The 20,752-nt window shown below is 41.7% G+C and overlaps 1 protein-coding gene across 3 annotated transcripts in view; it reads left to right on the top strand.

Moving 5' to 3' along the window:
- CUX1 (cut like homeobox 1) overlaps window positions 1–20,752 on the top strand; it is a 276,370-nt gene that overhangs the window by 116,671 nt on the left and 138,947 nt on the right. For all 3 annotated transcript variants that reach the window (XM_068415819.1, XM_068415820.1, XM_068415818.1), the window contains exon 4: window positions 9,123–9,201. In XM_068415819.1, the coding sequence (XP_068271920.1) occupies window positions 9,123–9,201 (79 nt within the window). The remainder of the gene's footprint in view (window positions 1–9,122; window positions 9,202–20,752) is intronic.

Here is a 20,752-nt window from a genome sequence, read left to right as displayed (position 1 = left end):
TTTTCAATGAAAGTCACACTAAACCACTCCGCGTAACAAAATGGAGTAAATCGAATATTTTTGGCAGGTAATTGTCTTCTTTTAACGTCCACTCCATGGGGCATGGGTGGTGGGTGATTTGCCTTGTATAACAGCAGCACGGGGATGGTTTTGTGCTTCGTCTCGATTCTGTTTCCCGATGCGAGCGGGGAAGGGAGAGAGGCACAGAGCATGCTTTTGGGGTAGCGGCAGCTCGGCAGCATTTCATTTCTTTGTTTACACAAGTGTGTAAATGATTATTTATTTATTTTTGGCTGGCTTGATTGCAGTTTAAACAACATCTTTCCTGAGGAAGATGATTTAAATATACTTCAACATCTCAAAGGCAGATGCGCTCTCCCTGAGGAGCATGTAGGATGTCTGCTGCCGGCACTGGGCTGCAGGGTGCTGGGTCAAAAACATCCCCGAGAGAAGAGACGCTTAACTCCAGAGTGATGGACAAAACTGTAGAACCTCTCAAATACAGTCAGAGCCTCTCCTATATGTACCTCTTTCTCCTTCCCATATTGATACCTTCCTAGCCCAAACCTCAGCTATTGGGATCACAGGCAAGGTCCCAAAGCTAACATATAGCACCTGAAGCAAGCAGTAGGCACCGTGCACCTTTCTGAAGCTCTTGCATATTCATCTCCATCCCATCCGGCGTGCAGGCAAGTTGTACTGAGATAGCAGTTACTACTAGGGTAACTTTGGGGAGGATCAGCCCAAATCCTCTTATTTTTATATAATTGACAAAGTGCTGAAATTTCTGTTGGCAGCTGGTGGGCTGTCTATATTAAGGCCCGCTATGCCGCTGCCACACATTTAGGTGAAATGCTAACAGTGGTGGGAAACTATTTATGCAAAATTTAGACAGGCAGCACCGTTTGAGTTGGCAGTGTCAGGAGTCTCTTTTCATCCTTTAAGAAAAAAGAGAGCTTGAAGTGTGCTGGAAGGAATGGGGATGGGAGGGCTGTGTCGGGCGCGGTATTCTGCTGGGTGTCATTATAATCCAGTCCCTGTTTCTCCAAATACAGAATTATTCCTGTATTTATTACAAAATTACTATGAGGCTCTATACGAGCCAGTGTCTGGTCTTGCTTTGCTGTAATAGAGAAGCAAGAGGGTAAGCTCAATATAAAATATTAGCGAAAGGTTACATTTTGGTATGTATGTACAGGTGGATTTTGCACAAAGGCAGTTAATGAGCTCATTCTCGCAAGGCTTCCTCTGCCCTAATTTGTAAAACACTTAAAACAGAAGTTTGGATTATCCATAAGGGAGAAAAGCAATTGTGGGTTCTAGGTCACTGTTCACAGAGGCAGGAGGAGAGGCTGACGGGCAGGTGAAAGCACCACTCACTTTACTGTGTAGCTCCTTCTCCTGCTGGGAGGCTGGAGGTGATGTCGAATAGCAGAGGCTGCTGGGCCCTGGCAGGAGCACCGCTCTCTCTTGTTCATCCCCTGCCCCACTTTGCCACACCAAGCATGGCTGGGCTGGCCGCAGCAGGAGATGTTCTCCATCCTGCCTTGTGCTCTTGCAGAACCTCAAGGATCAAAAGTGGCAAGCTCTGACATCTCCCTGGTTAGTGGCATAGCAAATATTTTGCTGATCTATTCTCTAGAAAGATATTGTTTCAGCTTTTTGGGAAGTACGCATCCCCTGTTTGGAGGTCGTCTTTTTCTTACTTCATGCCATACGTTTTACCTTTTTTGTGTTACAAAAATTTGCGACTGGCCCCTGCTGACCAAGGAGCGAGGCTAGGATGCAAAGTATAGAATTACAAGGGTAAATTCGTGTGCATGGTGTGCCTCAGCCAAGTTGGGGCACCCCAAATGTGGTTTCACACAGGGTTCTTACACCCCTCAAACGTTCAGGTGCAACATGATTTGACTGATCACTAACACCCACACTACTGATCAGAGTAAAACTGTGCAAATCAACTATATTTCTGCAGCATTCTTGCTGCTCGCCCATTGATCCAGATGTCCCTGGAGTCAGTCTTGCTAGAGTTACTTATCTACGACACCAGAAAACACTGGGAGGGTTTAAATAATGTGTTAGAGGGGCTAGGATGCTGGCATTATCTCGGTTGTCCAGGGATATCCTTTATTCTTCATGGACAGCTCTAAGCTTCCACGAAGCAAAGTCCTTATTTCCAGGGCCAGGCTGTCCTTTAGTTTGTTAGTTAGTTTTTGCATGAACAATACCAAAGTCTCGAGTAAAGTTCTACTACCTCATTACATCACAGTGTATAATGTGAGCTAATATATATATTAACAAAGTTCATACACTTTCATACTATAAAGATTGATTGATAGAATAGTTATGGAAGGGAATTTTCATAACATTTGGCACTTTGACCCTCCTTTTGCCATGCACAGTTTAACACTCTGGTTCCACGCTATACCCAATCCATGCCAGTGCAGGACTGACATGGGCAAGTGTCCTTGCCCCAGCCCTGGGTGCCCACCTCCTCCCTCATGCTGAGTCTAGCAAATGCACAGGATGAGTCAGTTCAGTTTGCCGGCGTGATGGAAAATAAATTCTTCCTCTCCTTCCTTGCTTAGTTTTTCATTGAGTCAGTGAGCTGAATTATGCTACAACAGTGTGATCGCTAGATCTGATGCAAGAGAAGCTGGAGCCCGTGGCCTGAGGCAGGGGGAGAGAGCAGGGCTGCTCTGTTCGGTGCCTGCCCGACGGATGGATTAGGAGTCGAGTGAGAGCAGGAACTAGGAAACGCTGCTCAGAAATGCAGAGGGGCATGAGGAGGGAGACACACGGGTTATCAAAGGATCCAGGACGGGTTCAGCAATGATAGCGGACCCACTGTCGCAACGATCTGAAGGCAGGGTGGCAAATAGTAAAAGCTGTTGAAACAAAGCTGTCATTCTGCTGTCAATATCTTGAGGCACACGTTGGGCTGGGCTGTTCTACTGGGAAGGAAGATCAAAGATTGGAAAAGCAACAAGAAGCTGTCCTGTGAGAGCACGGGAGCTGAGCTTTCCTCAGGGGATGACAGCGTTGTTTGTCTGGGAAAATCAGGATTTATCTGGGCATGAAAGGAAGAGAAGGTTTCAAGGGTTCAAGGTTGCAGCTGTTTCAAAGTGAAGGGAAGCAGAATTGAGAAGTTGAAGGATTTGACTCCCTCTGAAAGCTCTCTTCTTAACTTGAGGTTAAACCAACAAGTTGGTGAGGCAGGCATGCTCTTCCCAAGCTCTTCCCTCGTAGCATACCTATGCACTGCACCCAGGCAGCTTTGTTAAACAGGTTGGTATTGTATCCACTGTGAAGCCGTTATTTTTGTTAAAGAATTTATAGCACAGCTAAAATACACACCATATGCTTTAAGCAGCTGCACAGGAATCATTTCACTTTAATTTTGCTTCAAAAATATTTTAATTGCAGCAGAGAAAAAAATAGTATTTTTACTTTTTCTTTTGTCAGCTGCAAAATAAATTAACTGGGATGAGGAACTATATATTTTTATTAATTTGTAAAATTATAATATTTTTATTAATTTATTAATGTAGATATCTGTTTGTATTAAGAAAGGAAATTAAAGCCAACTGCACCCATACCCTGCGTGCTTCGTAATCCACACGCACAGAGTGTGTTGGAGAGCTGTGGCTCCACCTTAGCAACTGATGTGCTGTTTTATATGAAAGAGCAGCTTTGTTGTAATGGCTTCAAAGGAAGACTGATGCCATTGCACAGCATTAATAATGCTTGCTGTAACTGCCATTTGATTCAAGAATATAGCACGGCTTAAAATAATGGTGCGTTAATGACTTGTTATCATGCTTTCCCCTTTAATATGTTTCTTACAATTCTTAATGGCGTTTTGGTAGCTCAAAGTAATGGAAGACAAATGAAAAAACTTTGTGATGTAAAATAATACGACAAAAGATGTGTAAGGGAGCTTTGGGAATGGAGATGGGTGTCTCGTTAAGGCATCCATTTATTAAAAATCAGAACAGAAAAATAACTTCTGTTTTAAATAATTTATTTTTACTTGGTAAGTTAGTTCTGGATTGGGTGCAGGACATTAAAGTGTCATTTTAATATGACACTTTGTCATATTAAAGTGGCTAATGAGATTGAGAATTGCAGCTGAAGAGCAATAAGGATAAGTAGAAGAGTTAAGACTACAAAATTCATATTTAGCATAGTTGTGTGAATGCTTGTGTTTGAGACACGGGATACACAGTTATTCGTACTGCGAGTAAATCACCAATACTTCAGTAGTGCTATACAGACACAGAAAGCGGTGTGATCCTTTCACTGAGGAGTTGTCTTTGGATGCTGAGTTGCCGAAAAACGAAAGAAAAACTCAGCAGTGCTGAATGATCCAAGTTGATCTGCCAGGAACAGCACACTGTGGCCATGTGCTGGTCTCTTGGTCTGCAAATGTGTTAATGTGCTGGTACCTGTAAATTCAGAGAATTTAGGTGTCCATGCAAAGAGCTTTATCTTCCTGTTTCATCTTCAAATTCAGAAATACAATTGGGCAGCCTTCTGTCTGACTGCAGTGGGTGAGACCATGGCACGTACCAGCACAGAAGAGCATCCCACTTCTGCAAACCTGAATACAGAATCCAGGTGGTTTGTGGGGCAGTAGACATCAGACTTTAATGCTGAAATTTCTTATGCATAAAGAGTGACAGATTCCAAAATAAAGGCATAGATGTTGCTTTTATCTTTTTGAACTTGACTGGACATAGCTGAAAAGCAGAGAGGCAATGTTCAGAGAAAACTACATTCAGCCTCTTCCCTGACATAGGTGACCAGACTTATGGTGCTTACCTAACTGTGGAGATAAAACCACTGATTTCATTGACAATATTTTCATTTTAGCCAGGTGTGGTAGATACTAGACTGTCACCAAGCATTCCTAAAATAGGTTGTCCATGCTACTGGAGTAGTGTGCCAGCAGTATTGGGCAACCAGCTGTCACACAGAATCACAGAATCACAGAATGTTAGGGATTGGAAGGGACCTCGAAAGATCATCTAGTCCAATCCCCCTGCCGGAGCAGGATTGCCTAGACCATATCACACAGGAACGCGTCCAGGCAGGTTTTGAATGTCTCCAGAGAAGGAGACTCCACAACCTCTCTGGGCAGCCTGTGCCAGTGTTCGGTCACCCTCACTGTAAAGAAGTTTTTCCTCATATTTATGTGGAACCTCCTGTGTTCCAGCTTGCACCCATTGCCCCTTGTTCTGTCAAGGGATGTCACTGAGAAGAGCCTGGCTCCATCCTCATGACACTGTCGTTCTGGCAGTGGAGAATGGGAGCAGACCAAGGAGGTCTTCATGGGCAAGTTGGAGAGAGATGATTATGGAGGGGAAGGATGTCATTCAGCCTCCGGGATGAACTTGGTACCCCGAGCCACAACTCATGAAAGCACTTGACCTGGAAAAATAAGGTGGATAAAGGGAGGACTGCTCTCAAACCCGTGTCTCGCTGCGGCTCCCTCCGTATAGCTCCAGTGATATTTTAGAGATGAAGAGTGTGCTAAGGAGGGAGGATTCCTCGTGTCTCATTTCTGTTATCTCAATATAGCGCCAGTGGTATTATCAAGACAAATAGTATGCCAAAACTTAAAAGTGAACATATGTTTATGGGGGTGGTGGGGAATACAGAGGTCACTGTTGTTTCTTTCTAGTCAGAGAAGACATAATGGGGCCTGGTTTAGATAAATTAAGACTTGGAGCTAAGCTCATGTCAAGACTACGCTAGTGTAATTATAAGTTGACTTCTTGCAGGGTCCTTGAAGTTTTTAGAGTCAAATAAAAATGTTCAGCAAGAGTTTTATAATGTAGTCCAACTGTTCTAATGTGAGCTGATTGCAGCTCGTCCTTGTTGGCTCCCGACCCAATTTTACTTTGATTTGAAAAATTTTCAGTGAACTTCCAAATACTTACTTCCATGTCATTTCAGTGCTTTTTCCTCTGTTTCTGGACTTCATTTGTATTTTGCTATTTTTGATGTCTTTTCCAGCCTGTATTTCCTTATTTCCTTATGCAGCTGGAAGCTGACATACTTAATTATTTTTTCATTCCAGTTAAAAGTTGACATGGTGCTTTTTCTAAATTTTATTTTAAGATATAAAATAGTTGTGGTGCTCATTTGTATTATAACTTCAAACCAGACTGATTGATTTTTTAACAACTAAAAGAAAAAATTTTTTCTGCCTGGTGGGATTGCTTGGAATTCTGGTTCTGAATTTGGGGGGAAAAAAAGGTGTGAAAGTTCCTGTGATTTACTAACTGCTTCTGTCAGAAAGTCTCTGTTCTCCTTGGAAGATGCTGTTTCAATTCTGTTTTATATTTCAATCACTATATGACTGGTAAGGAGTGAATAAACCGTACCTTTTGTAATACTTAGGGAGAATATAAGTACAAATGCCCTTTATTAATATGTGAAAACAAATCCATCCTGTTATTTCACAGAAACGCAAGCATTTTAAATGCTCTGGTTTTTGTAAAAGAGGCGAATTAATATTTCAAAATACAGTACAGAATCAGTTCTGTAATGCTAATTGTATTTAATAATAGTAATTTAAATTTGGCTGTACTGTGCTGAGCAGCAGTGAGAGAAAATTGTATGTGGGGACGTTAAAGTCCAGAAGTCTAACATATGGTGTGCTTTGGCCTTCAAAGCCTGTCTTTATGTACCCATGAAATATCTCAACTGCAAAAGTCTTTCCGATGGTTGCCCCCCCGCTTTCTCGCCCGTTCACAAACGGTGGCTGATACTCCCAAGCATTGATTTACACTACCCGGTGCCTCTCTGCCTGTGGCAGTTTGTTCCATATTCTAAACTCAGATACTCTTTGTGTGAAAATGTTCTAACCGAATTACTTATGTTCTCATTCCCTAATGAGCATCAGTCCATCTGTGATTGCTTAAATTCAAATTAATAAATGGGTTATTCACAACCATCAATCCTTTGCTCTCCAGCACGTCACACACCCTGTGAGATTCCAGTGCCTTTCCGCAGCCTTTCTTAGTACACTCTAAAAGACAAGCATGGCCAGCATTTCTTGAGCATCTATATCTGCTCTCCACGTCCTCCAGCATTTCGGCCTCTGCTGCTTGTTTATCATCTTTCCAATACCTTTCTTTTTTTTTTTTAATTGATAAGAATAAGTTGCAAAGAGGTCAGGTTTCAGTTACGCTACACCTTCATCAAGCTACGTAAATTAATCCAGATTTTGGGGGGATGTCAGCAAAACAGGAATGTGGTTTGTTTCCCTAAACACAGCCTTGTATTGTGTTCCAATACAACCTCTTGCCATATCTCTCAAGATTTCATTGCTGCTGCCAAACGCTGTGCAGATGCTTTCAGTGTCCTTATTTTCCTCCTTGACCCCTCCCCTCGAGTCTTTTCTTGGTTTATATGTTGTGCATTGTGCTTCTGTGTAATTTCTACAATTGTCCTTGTGCTTTGGTTTTTCTGGCCTTAATCCTCTCTGTAATGATCCCTGCAAGTCACTTATCAGCCATAAGACTAATCTATACAAGTCACGTGGCGTTCCCGCGCTCTGCTCCTGTGCACTTCGCATCCGACTCCCTCCATTATTTTAATCATCTACGTTGTAGGCTTCCCACCCCCTCCCCAGAAAAAATCCTTCCTTTTGCAAAGTCATGTTTATACCAAGTAAACAGAAGTGGCACCAAATCTGACCCCGCAGCACCCTCCTGCTTATCTCTCCTCCTCCCTGCGCCGCTTCCTTTCCCTGGCACCCTCTGCTTCCTGTGCCAGGGCACCCTGCAAACCACGGCAGCCGGGCGGGTTTGTGGCACGCTTTCTAATGCTGCAGATCTCCCTCCTGTATAATGAAATATCAGATACTTTCCTGAAATACAGATACAGTAAACTCTGTCCATTGTTTCTGCCTTATCTACCAAATCAATAATGTGGTGAAAGAATTCAAGGACGTTTTTCAGACAGGACCTTCCTTTTTTAGTACATGTTGACGTACACACCTTTAAATGGTTTCATAATATTAACTGCTTTTCAGATACACAGAAGAATTGATATCAGGCCTTTGTATATGTAATTCTTCAGATCCTTCCTTGCTTTTTATTAAAATATGGGAATGACAATCTCCATACTTTTAGTTTCCTGATTTTGGTAAGCTGCTGCAGAACTGTGTCAGGCTTTCCTGTTTCCCTTTCTGTCTCTTTCTGCTTTGGAGTAGTAATTCAATGGACCTAGTCTCGGGTCATTTCGGTTGGGTTTTGTCAATATTTAGTAATTGTAAATCCTCTGTTTCCTAGTACATTAGGAAAATGCATGTTTACCAAAAAAAAGTTGCTGTGGAGTAAGTATTTTATTCTCAGAGCCATAAAGCTGCCTTTCCTTGTAAAGTGAAGTTTTAGATGAAAATACACATTTAGAGGAAAATAACAGATTGGCTGAGGTAGTATTTTGCCTCACCTGGGCAGACAGCTTCTTAGGTTAGCATTTTGTGTATTACAAGATACGAAGAGAAGCTAGTCAGCGGAGCATGGCTTGAGCTCACGAGTGCAAGACAGTATAGAGTCTATGGGTCTGTGGCTGAGCTTTGTTAGAAAGGTTATTTGCATGTAGGAGACTCACAGTTGTTCGGTGTTGAGTATCACAGGGTACCCAACACATACATCCTCTCATAGGCTTAGCGGAAGTAATAGAAAAATATATTTGCCACAATAAAGGCAGAGCGTGACATCAGAAGTGCACGTGGTTCCCATTTGTTGTGTTAGATCTTAATAAATGGTAAAGGAAAACAGTTGCTGAGGAGAGAACCTGTCTGGCAAATACCATGCTTTTTATAAAGATTTAAAGTAAAGAATCACAATAGACAGCAGCGTTCATAAAAATATTGATGCTTGCTGTTGTGCTGAAACAGGACTTTAAATTATATTCAGTACAAACGTACCAGCAATATTCTTACAAAGCTGCTTCCATAGGAGCTGTACACAGGAGACCTGGGTTCCCTTTTTATGTATTAACTAGTTTTATATGAGATATATTCGTTCATTTTTATAGCTCTTGAGTGTAAGAGTTATATTGGAACAGGTCTAAAAGCCTTTTTTTCTCATCACCCCTTTTAGATTGACGCATTGGGTAAGAGAAGCAAAGAAGCAGAGGCAGCCTTCTTGAATGTTTATAAGAGATTAATTGATGTTCCAGGTAAGCAAGTTATTTTCTTATTCTGAAAAACTGATGGCTTATGTTAGTGTGAGTGCTACTGGGCATTTTTTCTACCTTTGATAAGCTAAATATGAGCAGTGGTTTTATTCTGAAACTGATATGCTCCAGTATTGTTTCTAATGGAAAGAACTATAACTAAGGCACATTTCATGACTTCTCTTAAAACTGTTTGTTGTGTTTACATTTTAATGTTTGTATGAATCATTTTATATTATTACAATATTGTGTGATTCTCAGTTATTTGTTTGTTAGAGGGTTCAGATATCTTTAACAAAAAAGATACACCTTGAAGTTTCATCAAGAAGCAGCAATATTTGTACTTTTAAAGGACAGAGAAAATTGTTCATACCTTCCAAAAAAAAAAAAAAGCCTTACTGAAAAGTATATCACTACCAAATTTCAGTTCTGTTCACTGTAAGTATTATCATAAATTTTATTCAAAGGCCTTTAATGTATGTGGTTTCAGCTTTTCTTTATGTTTGGCATTGGAAGTTTACAGTTCATTTCTTTTTACATTTTGGGAGTTGATTTTTTTGTTTTCCTCAACGGTAGACAAATAGTGTCTGAACAGATTTTTCTTTTTACAACTCTACCCAAAGGTGAGAGGGAGTTGAGTCCAAGTCTAAATCTTGGCCGGATTGAGCTGTTGGCATATGACAGTGTGTGTGTATGATTTTATACTTCTATAAAACGTTGACATTATATATCTCTCTGTATATAAAATATTCAAAATACTTACCTCAAGAGAGGTTTTGAGGTATAATTAATACTTCTAAGGGCTTTTAAGGCCTCATTGCAAAGTGCACCCTAGTCTTTATTTGTTTTACCTTTTAAGGAACACATTTCATGCACGCTTCAAAGAAAAATTAATTTTTAAATGTTTTGTTTGCAGCTTAACTGGTTAAAAGGGCAGGTTTTTCAGATGCTCAGTCAGAGCTAACATATATATTTTTTGATGCTTTCACATTCATAGTTGAGTAGTGGCCCAGTGGCCAGTACCTGCTGTGTTAAGTGCGGCGTACGTAGAGAGATGCAGGGGCTTTACCGTGCTCATCCTAGACCGCAGTTGCCTCAGAAATGTTGTTTTTTAGGTTAATCAGCTATGGTCTGTGAGTTTTGCTTTACTTGTTCCCTGCTCATAGCCTTAGTAATGTCCCATAGGTGAACAGTTTCCTTTGCACATCTGCCCATGCCATGGGAAGAGGCAGATGACTCGGAGAGGCTCCTGACGGGCGCTTACAGGGTGCGGGCAGTTTGCACTGGCACGAGCAGCGTGGGCATGGGATGGGCTCTCAGAGCTGTGTTTTGTAAAGGAAACCCCTCCGTGCCCAACACACCTGCGGCCTTCAAGTCCTCCGTTCAATGCTAAGGAGAGAAGCTGCAGCCCCTCCATCTCCATACTAACGCAGCCCAGGGTGCTTGTTTTCTGACATAATTTGGGAGGCGAGTAGGTTTGATTTCTAATGGTCTGTTTTTTTTCACGACTGAGTAGTCATGTCAAACAAGAACTGTGTGGGATCCTTTTCATGCTTTTGTGCAGAGGCTTTTTTCTGAAGCCTGGCATTATCATAGGTGCTGGGATTTGAACAGCAGAGTCAGACAGAAGCCTTACGGAGAAGGTTGGACATATATCCCACCCGTGCTGTAGGATCTAAATGGTGAGGGACTTTGTCAGTGCTTCTTTGCAGGAGAAAGAATTTTCTCCTTCCCTTCATTTGCAAGAGCAAAATTTACACCCCTTCTTCCACACTCCACCATCTCTCTCTTGTCCAGCCTTCCCCTGCGCATGCCTTATGTAATGTGTCAGAGAAATATTTCTTTGATATTCTTACAACATGTAAAAATTTTGCCCTGGCGAAGCTGTGTGTGCAGTGGAGTCTGTGGGATTAGAAATATCTACAGGTTTTAGTCCCGTGCTGTATCTGCAGGCCTGAGAGGCACCCAAGGAGCATACTGGTGTTGCTAAAAGCAAATTCCAGGTTCTCGAGCAGAAGTCCGGCCAGTCTCCTGTAGCTGTATGCAGGCATAACAAATACTCACTGTTTACAACACATACTGCAATGAAAAGGGAAACATCCATTAGGAGGGTATGGCACTGGTATTCCTCACGACGCGGTAGGGCTGAGTTAGGCATATGCAGTTAGGGGCTTGTTTCATTATATTGTTTTGGTTTTGGGTTTTTTTTTTTTTATTTCCTTCTCATCATATGTCATCGTTTACATTGGGTATGTATCCATGGAGGGCCTGCCTTTATAAAAGACCGTCAGTATTCATTCATCACATGTTTTTTGTCTCTGTGTGGCTTTACATATCTTTTGACGTGTCCATTTGGTATTTCAAATATTTAGGTATACTTTTAGCTCCAAAATCCTCCCATGTTTTCTTTTCGGTGTGAGAAGGGAGCTGTGATGTTTCGAGAAAGCTATGACTGGAATGCTGCGGAGTGGTTATTTAGCATTAAGCATCACTGTTACATGACAAGGGTGCAATTTTATCAGACTTTCAATATCCTTTATAGGACCATATAATAATTGCAGCTGAAGTCTAATTCCCAGCAGCCAATTTTATGGTTCTTGAGGAAAGCATGTATTCCTCTCTTTAGTAATAATGTGCACACTTTATATAATTAAAAAGGGCTTCTATTTTAATTTTACTATTAAGTGATCTGTATTGAAACTCAAGCTACAGTGCTTTATGGATTCAGCTAAGTTTAATGATTTTCTTTCCTGACTTGACCAGAGTTTTCACTCAGGCTCACCAGTAAGGAATTTGTGGGAAGGGTGGTATTTTACTTGTAAATTTTCCTATACACATCAGGGGTTTTCTCTTTAAAAGATGAAACAGGCTTTTTCATATCTCTCCCCAGCTTTATGATACTGTTAAAAGAGCATTATCATTGGTTTGTGCTGCAAAATTTATCCTTCCTAAAGGAAAGTACATGTCAAGGAAAACGTTTTATGTACATTTATACAGCTATAATTCTCACTCAGATCATTCTGTCTTGCTTGAGACTGAACATTTCTAATTAATGGAATTAATTTTCTCATTTAATTGCCTTATTTTCAGTATGCAGTAGAGAGCTAGAGAAAAGTGAATGCTGCCACTAATCAACAAGGTTGTCACAACTTATCTTTAAAAATACTGTGAATATACTTATTTTGAAGTAAAGGGAGGTTGGGTCTGTATTTTGAGGAAGCTTTCTTCCATCTGTACAAGATTTCTTTCTCTCTAGTTTTATAAAACAAGTGTATTATGTTAGCACCCTTGTTAGCACCACACTTCAAGTGAAATTGGAGCCCTGTTGTGTAAGAGTTTGGAGGAGCAGGCTTGCCTTGCAGAAACAGTATATTCATATTTCTGTTTTTCTGAAGCTTTAAAAGAAAAATATTAAGCATTAAAAATACTAAAATTTAAATATTTTTCTTTTAAAAAGGAACAATGTTCGCTACTTTTTTTTTTTTGAATAACAAAACTTCACTGTAATTTTCAAGGAAATGTTAAAATGTGGAGACCCAGAGTGAATGCCAGGTGACAGTATTGGATAAACTGGTTAAATAGAGTTTCACTTTATGCTGTGTCTTTATTAGTGTGCAATTCCTGCACAATGTCACAGTTGGATTTGCTCAGTTTTCAGTATGGCTCCTGTTAAGCACAGCTCCTGTGTAGGCAAAGAAGAAAGAATTCTGCCTTTAAACAGAAAACCTGCTACCTTGATGTGGCAACACCGAAACCGAATTTGGGTTCAGTGGCTGTTTTCCTAGAAAAGCTGGTTGTGTATCTTTTGCAATACCGCTAAGAGCCGGCCACCAAAGGGCAGGACCTGAAAGCTCGTCTCCTTCCCGTGTCTCCCTTTACTCCAAGGTAACACTCGCGTGCCGGGGCCGTGCGTGGAGCAGTGCCAGCTCAGGCACCCAGCGCACCCCACGCTCGCCGCCGCTCCTCCGCACGCACTGCGGCTGCCTCCCCTCCTGCGCTCCATTTCGCTGAAACATAGTCCTACCCCTCTCTCACTCCTCCGTGCTGCCTTTCCACTTGAGGCACAGTATTGCATCTCTGTTTTACCCGGTACGAATATAATAGGAAAAAGTGATGCGCTTTTTCAGCATATACATGTTTGAGAGTCAGGGTAGGTTAATGCAAAATATTTGCTCTCAGTTTGGTGGGGAGTGCGCAGCCTGCGAGGGTTGAACCATAAATGGTATTCGTTTCTGCTTAATGGGAATTTTCTCATCAAGAAACTAAATGACTCCTACAGTGTAACAGGGAACGTATGCGTGTTTTTATTGGAGACTCTTCATAGGTCTCTGTTGTGGTCAGATTTGCCGTTAAGTCTGGTCATATAATGTGCGTGATGTGGTTTTTAGCTCAGAGGACCCGCTATCTACGGAAAGTATAAAATAACAGAGAGGGTAAAAAGAAGTAGTATATATTTTTTTTTTTTTAATGTGCCCTGTCAAAACAATTAAAAGCAGTGACAATGAAAGATGGCTGAAGTGGAAATTTTATCTTTCCCTTACTCCTTGCCATCATAAATTGCACAGCCTGCCATGGGGGCTGTGTCTTACTAAGGGGTTTGCAGGAGAAGCAGGCTAGTTCCAAGGGAGTTTTCCACACACTCATCATTAAATGTAGTATTTTTATTTACGTATAATCACGGTTCAGCCTTACAAATTCAAACTACCCTGTATAAGGCTGTCTTTTTCCAAGCGATGATTTAGCTGAGGGAACACAAACTTGTTTTAAAAGAAGTAATCAGTAAAACACAAAATATGTGTTTGGGAATTACTTCTAAAGGCAGAAATGAATATTTGTTTCTCACCCATACAGCGAGCTTCATTCCTTCACCACGGAGCCCATGCTAACAGCAGCGTCAGATGAAGTGCTTACTCCTGTGGCTCCATTTACTTGTGATTATTTACAATTTAGCAAGACTTTGCAGACTTGTATTGCTGTTTGGGCTGAGAGAAGACTTCCATTTAAAGTGTATTTGATCAGTGTTCTGAGGTTAAAGGTGATAGAGAAAAAGAGGTTAGATGTGTATTCAGAGACACAGCATAAAATACGATTTTGGGTCTGTACTGGATGAATGCACGCTGGTAGGGCATACTGTTAGCATTACATAGTTATTTTCAGATTAAACGCAAAGTCCTGGCCAATTCTCATCTTCAGTATTCATTCACTTTATCCTTATGTTTTGAAACTGATGTCAAAATAACTAAAAATAGCTCTGTTACCTGAATATGTGGCTTGAAATTGGGCTTGTCTGACACATACTTTTTTCTTTCATTTTTCTCGTTGAATTAATAATTGGATAAATTCCTTTGTAAAAGCTGGACTAAATATTCGAAGGAAGAAATATCCCTAAAGCATACAGTTTAAAAAATTTATTGTGTGGTTGTCAAGCCCTATTTTACTTGGTAGGTTGGAGGCAGGGAAGGAAGAGGGGAGGTGCAGAGGGGATGGATGCAATGAACAGAAGCAGGAAGAATGTGCCGTATAAAAGAGAAGATATCCCTGTGGGCACTGGTTGTGTTTACCTGGAGGTGATAACTGCAGCACCCTTTGAAAGCTGTTGCTTCAAGGAGTGGAGTTAGAGCAGCCCTAACCCCAGAGTGACTGGCGCAGTGCTGCATACCCGGAGCAGAAGAGACTGTGGATGTGATGGGGAATACTGGACTTTCCCTTTCTCGGTTGCAGGAATGTGAACTGGAATTAGAATAAACCTCAGCTTTCGGAGGGTTTAGTGCTAAGTCTGTTCAGAAGCTTTTAGGAGAAAGAAGGGATGATTGTGGCAGAAATGCTTTCAAACATAGTGGAACGTTCTTTTTTCTTTTTATAATCTCAAAGTAGGAGAAATGAAACTTAGAGTACAAGTGATTTTCTGTAACTGTCCTTTGCTTTGCACTGAGCTCAGTGTACAAGCAGTAAATGCCAATGTCTTCAGCTATTACTAGAATATTAAGGATCAAACTGGAACAGTTTCAGTTATAGTGGCTTCTCTTGTAACTCGTTAGGTCCTTCTTCAGCTGGCAGATTATAGTGCTATAAAATACTGTATCACCTATTATGCATACCCCACTTTCAATATTAAAAACTTTTCTGAGGATTTATTGTGATAACTCGTTTGAAAATACAGGGAACTGCATTGCAATCCATTAAGGAGTCAATCATTTACACTGCCTTATTTGACTTTTTTGGATACTAGGGTAGAGATGCATCTCATAATCTGGGGCAGAGCCAGAGCATCTTTCCGGCAGTAGCCCTTCTAGAATTGGTGGATAAATAAAGGATGTTTTTAAATAATAGCCCACAAGATCTAAGAACCACATTCTGGCAAAGGGATCTATATGATTGTGGTCAAATTGGCTATATACCATCTCACATCATTTACACTTAACCCCGCAAGCATTGGAGAGTGCTGCCACAGAGAACTTTTGTCGTGATTAATGGGGAGGAAAGGCGCCGGTTTGCTGCGTCTTCCCCCCGCCCCATCCCCATACGGAGGGGTTGCATCAGGGTTGCTTTGCTGCTTTACTGCTTTCAGAGGTCGGCAGAATTTGGGATTCTGCTTTTTTTGCTGGTAAGGAAAATGAGAGTCCCTCACCCTCTTGTGGGCGCTTTGAATTCCCTGGTATAGCCCTTACAGTGCTCTGACGGCAGGAGGGTGAGGAGAACGCTGTAAAAAAGTGGGAAAAAATGAAAGGAAGAGAGAGATCTCAGTCCTGTGGGATGGGGGAGTAAGAAAATATGTATAATTCTTGATTGAAGGAAGAACCTTTTCATGTTTTTTATGAAGTGAGGAGTTGGAGAGATGATGAGCTTTGTTTCAAACAGAATTACAGCTATAACTCTTCTGTCCCTGGGCTACCAGACTCATAGGGGAAAAGGAGGAAAGCTATCATTTATTCCATGAAATCTTTGTCTCAGTCTCTCTAGGCTATTTCAATTTACCCCTGAAATTTCTGGGGAATAATTAATGAATTAATTAAGTATGCTGTGAGGTGTTTGAATATTCAAAAGCTACAATGTAATTATTACTTTTTCTAAAACACATTTTCAGGTTATTTTCAGATACACGCAGCCTCCCAAGAAAGCACTTACTGCATCAAAAACTAATAGAGCTTCTTCCTGCTCTTCCTGCCTGTAAACCAGAGCCCGGGCTCCAAAAGAAACGTTCATTGCAACGAGCAGTGGTAGGGCTGAGCAGCAATGCACTGAGAAAGTCAAAAACTTCTTTTAGTTCATGATGAAAGTACTGTGACATAGCAGAGCTGAACTTCTGGCTTTTTTTAAAAAAAAGTTAAATTACGTTAATAAGGTTGCGTTGAGGATTTTTTTCCCCTCCCTTACCATTTTGTGTGGGCGTTTCTTGTGAGCGATCGCTAAGAAAGCTTTGCTTACAGTGTGGTTTAGGCAACAGAAATACAGTCTTGTTGAAAGAAACGCATTGCCTTCGACGAATTATTTTTAGATCGAAACCTTAGGAAACACATTTCCAGTGATATAAAATATTAATTGCCCCTGTAGTTCTGGCACTGTTTCATAACTTGCTTTCTTAACGTTTCCAGTGTTACAGGCCTGTAATGAAGAGGGAGGAGGGCATTTAGGAAAAGTCCTTTGTTTTGGAAAAGTCTCTTCAGGAGCTCCATTTTAAGATACCAGAGAAAACATTTTGCAATTAAGCAGAAGAGCGAGCGCGCTGGCCGCGGGCAGGGAAGAGCCGGGCGCCGCACGCTTTTTCGCAGCACCTGACACATTTCTAAGCATCGCACCGTGCCTGGAAAGGGTTTGGTTGGGATGGCTTTGAGCCGTGGGAGCAGCCTCCCCTCAGCACAGCACCAGCGTCCTCGCCCGCAGCTGCAGCCCCCTGCGCTGCCGCGCTGCCGGCCGCGGCTCCAGGCCTGCCTCCATCCCCATCCCGATCCGCCCCGCGCGATCCAGGCCGCGCCTTGCCGCTCTCCGCCCCGCCGCGCAGCCCGGGCCGGTGCCCGCCGCGGGCTCCGGGCAGCCCCGCGGCCGCTGCGCGCGTTCCCGCCGGTACCCGGGCAGAGCCCCCCACACCGCGGCCTGGCCGCCCCGCTCGCTCCGGTTCCCGGGCAGAGCCGCTCACACGGCGGCCTGGCCGCCCCCCTCCCGCAGGTACCCGGGCAGAGGCCCCCTCACACCGAGGCCTGGCCACCCCCGGCTCAGCGGCACCTCCCAGGTGGCATCTGCAGAGTGCTTTGCTTAAAGAAACTTCCCGCTGAGCAGTGCTCCGCAGTGTTGTTCTTAAAAAATAATATATATATATATATATGGAGAGAGAGGGTAATTGGCCACAGTGCTCTGCAAATTGTACATTTAAACAATGACATAGTTTTTCCACTTCATTTGGCAAATTCCTCCTGCAGCCCATCCCTCCATCAGTCTCCCTGTATTAACTAACAGGTTCAAACGGCGATTGGAAGGAAGCTGAGCTGCTCGGGAGGCAGCTCACAAAAAAACCAGCCTCGGCCAAGGCCTTTGAACCATGAACTGTCCAGACCGAGCTGATTTTCCTTGAGCTGAGGTGGGCTTTTTCCCCCCCTTTTCTTAAATAACGAGGGTGGTCCCAGCATACTCCATATCGAGACAGCTTTTCATCAGTTGCTCATCAGCATGCTAATTGCTGTATGACTAATTATGCCCTGAATTCCAGTTGATTTTCTTAATGAGACAGCTGGGTTAATTATGTAATCGTATGATTACATTAGCCTAGAGTGCCCTGGCGCAAAGTAACGCAGGCAGGAGCGTGATGTCATTGCGCGAGCAGCGCGCACAAGGGGGTGCATTCATTTCTGCCTAATGACAGGGGAGGGCAACGGTACCCACAGTGCTCTTTGTGTAAACACTTATATTGAATTATTAAGATCTGTGTCTTTTTCCAGCTCACAGAATGAGGGAGAAATGTTTTTTTTGGTGTGTTTTTTTTAAACGAAACTCGTTTTGGAAATTCAGGTGGTCATTGATGGGCCTGGTTTATCTCCTGGGTTGAGGCTGGGTTTGGTCTGAGCAGAGCGGGGTTGCGCGTGGTGAGGTGCTGCCTCTCGCTAGTCATGTAATGCGCTGGTTTGGCGAGATCCATCTTTGCGGTCCTTTTAAAATTGTTTGTCAAATATGTAGTTTACATGCGTACGCAGCAGAAAAAAAAATCTGGTTCTCTTGCGCTGCTATTCAAAAAAGATTTATCATCAGGGCGTGTATGTGGTGTGAGAATAGTCTGAGAGGTGTCAGTGCGGCTGCGTTGCACTAGCTTGTTTGACGTGAAGTATTAACTGCTATAAAAATAATGTTCCATTTGTAACGTTAATTTTTTTCGTGTCTGTGTTCATTGAGACATATCCATCCGCCTCCTTTGTGAGGATAGAGCTCATCTGCAAGGGGACCGGTGTGGTGTGTCACAGCAGTAAGCACAAGGGCATGCTCGGGGAGCTGCTTGTGAAATGGCACCGAAAGGCAATTCATTGGGAAGTAACGGCAGGAACGAGCTTTGCAGATACTGGTTTTAAAGTACGACAGTTATTATTTCTCGTATGGTAGCGTGGAGGAAGCCTTATCGGGGATGGGATCCAGGCATGCTGGGCTACGTACAGACACGTGATGCAAAGGGCTGCTTTGTGGGTATAGTATGCAACAAGTGGATTAGGAAAGTAGAACAGAGTAGGAGGAAAAAAATACACTAAATTTAGTACAAAAATAGACATCACAATACTCTTGGGCAATAATGATCTTGCTAAACACTTTTTAAAGTTCTGGATGAGCAGATTCCTTTTACCAATTTTCTCGTTTCTTATTTATCTTGTGCCTAGCAGGAATTCTGAACTTTTGAAAGCTAGAGAAGATTCAAACCACGAGAATAATTTGTGATGAGTTTTTTAAGTTGAAGTGTGAAGTGAGATGATTTTTCTCTTTTTTTTAGATTGCAGAAAAAGGCATTTTCTTCTTTGCCTCTCTCCATAAGCTAGTGCCACTTGATTTTTTTTGAAATGTGTATGCCTGTTGTTTGTGTAATGAATCGAAAGTTTTGGTCCATTGCTTGTTTAAAAATTCAGTGACCTCCTGTTAAATGACATGAAACATACTTTGTCAGTCTGGTTAATATAAAAAGGTATGCTTTTTCATGCATGCGTATGTTGGAGAAAGGAGAGTATTTATATTTATTTTTAAATCCAGTCCACTCAGGTAAGAAAAAAGTCATTCTGACTGTAAGGTTTATACTAGTTTCAGATTAATTGGTGTTTATAAATACTTCAGAAATCATGGGGGGTTAGTTTTTTTGAGATTAAAGAGCATGTTAGGGCTTGCCATGAGAAATGAAGTATTTGTCTTTCTGCCCAAAATATCTTGGTCATTTTATTGTCATGCAATGATTAGTTTTCTTTAATGCAGTTTATAAAAATTAAGCTTAAGAGGTGCTTCAGCCATGGGTTTTTTTTACATGTCCTTAAGCAGTATTTAGTGGCTGCAGGCCATTAGTCCTTCAAATAGGCTCTAGTAAAGTTTGAAGTTTAATGCACAGAGACTGTTTTTACGTTTTTTTGTTCTGCCACTGTTTTGCTACTTGAACATTAACCTTTAATAGAGCTAAATTAAATATACATGTCCTGATGAATAATTATGAGATTGCAAGCATTTTCATTTTGTACATAAAGCTTCTCAGGGATTGCAAATTTGACTAAAGGTTTAGTCATTATTCACTTTATAATGCCCATGGTATTTTTGTCTTTTCTTTACTGATCTAAATATAAAAAGCCCTGTGTATTTGAGCAAAATACCTCTTGTGGGTGTCCTGGCTTTTTGCAATGGGCATGGTAAAATGAGGGGGAAAAAGTGCACCCACAATTTTGTAAAGTTCAATTTCTTTCATTGTGATGTTTTAACACTATTTTGTAGAAATATCATAGCTGAAGCTTAAGATCCCTGCCTGATACGTTTTGAGGTTCCTGTAACAATTTAAGACGTGGATAGGCTGAGACAATCCAGCCTTTCTTTATGTTCAGCAGATAAATGTCCTGGGCTAGCTCTTTCAGAGAAGTGCTGAGCTGCAGAAGTGTGACAAAACGGTCGTTCTACATAAAGATCGGCAGACCTACATGGGAGAAGGGTGATGTTGTCACAGCCCGTACCTTAATTGGACCATACATAAATATTGCAGGGCCTTTAACTCATGCTACTGCTGTGACTTAAACTTTATATTTAATTCCTTACCTATACCCCCTGTCTCTGCCATAATAACATTTTAAGTTTGATTTATTATAAATATTTTAATACAGATAATAATAACGAAAAGTATTTGGCCTAAAAAGCATAAATGAAAAAGCTATGTAGTCATAAACTATGTATGTACAGAGAACAGATGACAAGCAACCTAGATTTTGTCTTATGAACAGGGTAATGCCATAAGCTGTTGAAGAACCGAAGTAACAAAATGCAGCAGGCTGCTACTTATAATGTCTCTGAGCTCAACATAACCCAGTACTATTCTTTTATAAACTATGAAACAACGCTGGCG

The sequence above is a fragment of the Nyctibius grandis genome, chromosome 18, assembly GCF_013368605.1.
Source record: "Nyctibius grandis isolate bNycGra1 chromosome 18, bNycGra1.pri, whole genome shotgun sequence".
In the NCBI taxonomy this organism is placed as follows: domain Eukaryota; kingdom Metazoa; phylum Chordata; class Aves; order Nyctibiiformes; family Nyctibiidae; genus Nyctibius; species Nyctibius grandis.
The sequence above is the reverse complement of the archived record's forward strand: the minus strand, read 5'-3'. Positions and strand labels throughout refer to the sequence as shown.